This window comes from Drosophila tropicalis, unplaced genomic scaffold (assembly GCF_018151085.1).
Source record: "Drosophila tropicalis isolate 14030-0801.00 unplaced genomic scaffold, ASM1815108v1 contig_624, whole genome shotgun sequence".
NCBI lineage: Eukaryota > Metazoa > Arthropoda > Insecta > Diptera > Drosophilidae > Drosophila > Drosophila tropicalis.
The window spans coordinates 51199-54226 of record NW_027173103.1 but is presented as its reverse complement, the minus strand read 5'-3'; the positions used below and the strand labels follow the sequence as shown (position 1 = coordinate 54226).

The 3028-nt window shown below is 39.9% G+C and overlaps 1 protein-coding gene across 1 annotated transcript; it reads right to left on the bottom strand.

Moving 5' to 3' along the window:
- Positions 1–2040: 2040 nt before the first annotated feature.
- Positions 2041–2448, bottom strand: LOC137578646 (E3 ubiquitin-protein ligase NRDP1-like). The gene has a single exon (XM_068292223.1). The coding sequence runs from the start codon at positions 2446–2448 to the stop codon at positions 2041–2043; it is 408 nt and encodes a 135-aa protein (XP_068148324.1).
- Positions 2449–3028: the final 580 nt, after the last annotated feature.

The window sequence follows — 3028 nt, the reverse complement described above, 5'->3', positions numbered from 1 at the left end:
CTTAGTCCGTATCAACCTTTTTTGGCCTATGAGATAACTCGGATACAGAATGAATTAAGGAGGCTTCAGCCGATGAAATTCAGAAACAAAAGATCGCTTGATATACTTGGCACGGCTTGGAAATGGTTAGCGGGCACACCTGATCACGAGGATCATAAGATTGTGGTAGATAAGATCAATGAACAATTGGAAAACAATAATCGGCAGGTCATTATTAATAATCTAATAGAAAATAAGATAAACGATTTAATTAAGATAACTAATACCATATTAATTAGAGGTAAACCCGAATATAATAATAAGACAGAAGAAATCGAAATAACCAAATTTAAATTGAGTCTTTTAAGAGAAGAAATAACAAATATTATTTACGCAATTGATTGGGCTAAGGCCAATACCGTAAACTCATTAATACTGTCCTCTGCTGAAATAGATTTTATTGACACAATTAAAGAAGAGAGCCTAACATTTGTAAACATTGAAGAACTAATAGAGTTTGCCGAGGTCAGCATAGCCTCAGACGGTAAATCACTCCTTTATATTGTTAGCCTACCCAGAGTAATTAATGAAATTTTCTAAACAAATCCTTGCAATACCAATTAAATATCAAAAATTTATAGAAGAAATAGACTATGAGAATATCATGAAATGTAACAAGAAATACTTCGGGTTAATCAATAAGAATAAATGTAATATTCATAATGGTAAGACAATCTGTAAACTGGAAGATCTGACTAATTTAGAAAACAGTAAATGTGTAGGAGCCTACTTGCAAAGAAAGAATCCACAATGTAAGGTCATCAACAACCAGCACGTAAAATCCCATTCGGAAATAATGCCCGGTACCTTGCTGCTGAACCAATTCCAAGGAGACATCAACATCAATGGAGAAAACATTACCCTAGAAGGCACCTTCATAATTCAAGCGGAAAACGCGACAATCGTCATAGAAGACTCCTGGTATATTGTGAAGACACGCTTTGAAGTCGAGGTTCAACCGCCGCTGTTGCAATTACTATCAGATAAGCAGCAAAGAGGTGAAAGGTTATCTCTGGAAATGATCAAGGAACTACACATCAATAATACTAATAATCTGGAGAGAATCCAAAGAAACAACTTGATTATGTCTTCGTCAAGCTGGATTATTCTAACCCTTCTGGCAGCCGCAGTGATAACATATTACATCATCAAAAAATTCTGCAGCCACGAAACAGGCAACCATGGTCCACCAATGGAAGTCTCAATCGCGCCAGTTCAATATGTTGTTGCGACCGAGGACGTCCGCACTTAAAGGGGGTGGAGTTAAGCACTTCTATCATAACAAGGAGTCAAGTACTTATACCATAAAACCCAAGTCCGTCAACACATGCCCATTGGCCGATCCTATTTCATCATCACAAGCAATTCCCATTGGTCAACCCCACCCAGTCGTCACATGCCCATTTGTCGCATGATCGCCTGTCTCAAATAACAGTCCGATAGCTAGGATAAACAACAAGTCACCCCACTCAATCGTCAGATGCCAATTTGTCGCATGATCGCCTATCCCCAGCAACAGTCCGATCGTTAGGATAAGCAACAAACCTGATACCCAGAATCACCCCACAAATTTCGGCAATAAACAAAGAATGGTCCTGAACACTTGTGTAAACAAAGAATGGTCCCACGCTCTTAGTGGACTATTGGACTCAGCCAACGCCGCCGCCTGCGACGACGTCAATTATCCAAGCCTTCATCCAACATAATCAAATCATAGAAAATCAGTCTTAAGCCTTAGTCGAAACCATCCGGTAAAACTTCGCTTTAGCTCCGCGGAATTCACTCAGTCAGAATCTTTCAGTTATCATTAAGTTGTAATTGTAAAGTGACTTTAAATAAAAATTATATTTTTTTATACCGTGAGTGAAGGAAGTGTTTAATTTGTATATAAGATCCATAGATGCGGCTAATGATAAGAACATTGCTTTAAATTTCAACTTGAGTGAACCACGGACAATGTAAACTTTAGAAAAATATACAACGGACTAAGACAGACGCTACTTAGGCCATCGCCATCTCGGGCATGTGTCTGTTGTCGCAGCCCAGCATAACTACACAGGACTTAGCAGTCATAGTAATGGGCAAGATCCGTAAGACATACAGGACGAGGCTTTGATGATTCTCTCGACGGTTTTCGAGGTTCGCCAAACCTTCTGGCCAACGATCCTCGTGACACCGTTCAGCGATCTTGGTGATAAAATGCCAGGGACAATTACTTGCGCCGAGTCCATCCCTGATCCTTATGTGTAAAAATATATCTGGCATGGATATTATTCTTCCGCAGTTGGTAATATGGGCCAGTCTCAAGCCGTTGCGCCACTGCGTTAGTGAGTAGCGATCGATCTGATCCCCAATATTTCCCACCACCGAATTTGTGTACGTCAAACCGGTGATGTAATGCTGCAACATCTCTAATTTCCGACAGTAGTACGACATGCGCTGCTGCTGACCAGCCAAGGTCTACTTCATTTTCAATACCCCTTTACGCTGTTGCATCACTAATTCGCGCAACTTTACCACGCAATTATGTTTAGACATCTCATTTTTTGGGCACCATCATTCCGCAACTCTTGGGGCACCCAACATCCATTTTGGGATTACAAATGGATTACTATCCACCGGGCAGTTGTTCTTCACACTAATGCATTTCGCAATGCACTCACGACAAAAGGCGTGCTCGGAAATGGACGACTGAACCGGATTCTCCAGGATATTGGTACATATCGTACATAAAAGTTCTGCGTCGGTGCGACCGATAATAAGAGCTATGTCGAAGCCCTTGTTTGATTTTTGTTTCTTCTCAGGATTAGGGTTTCAATGATGCTCTGGCTAAAACAAAAAAAAAACGAAAGAACATTTCAAATTTCCATTTGTTAAAAATAATGTTCTAAATCTTGGGAAAATTACCATAGACTTTTATATAGATATTGTCCGAATAACTTGATTCTAAAAATTTCCGTTCGAAATGAATGCGTCGCGTTCAGTCGGT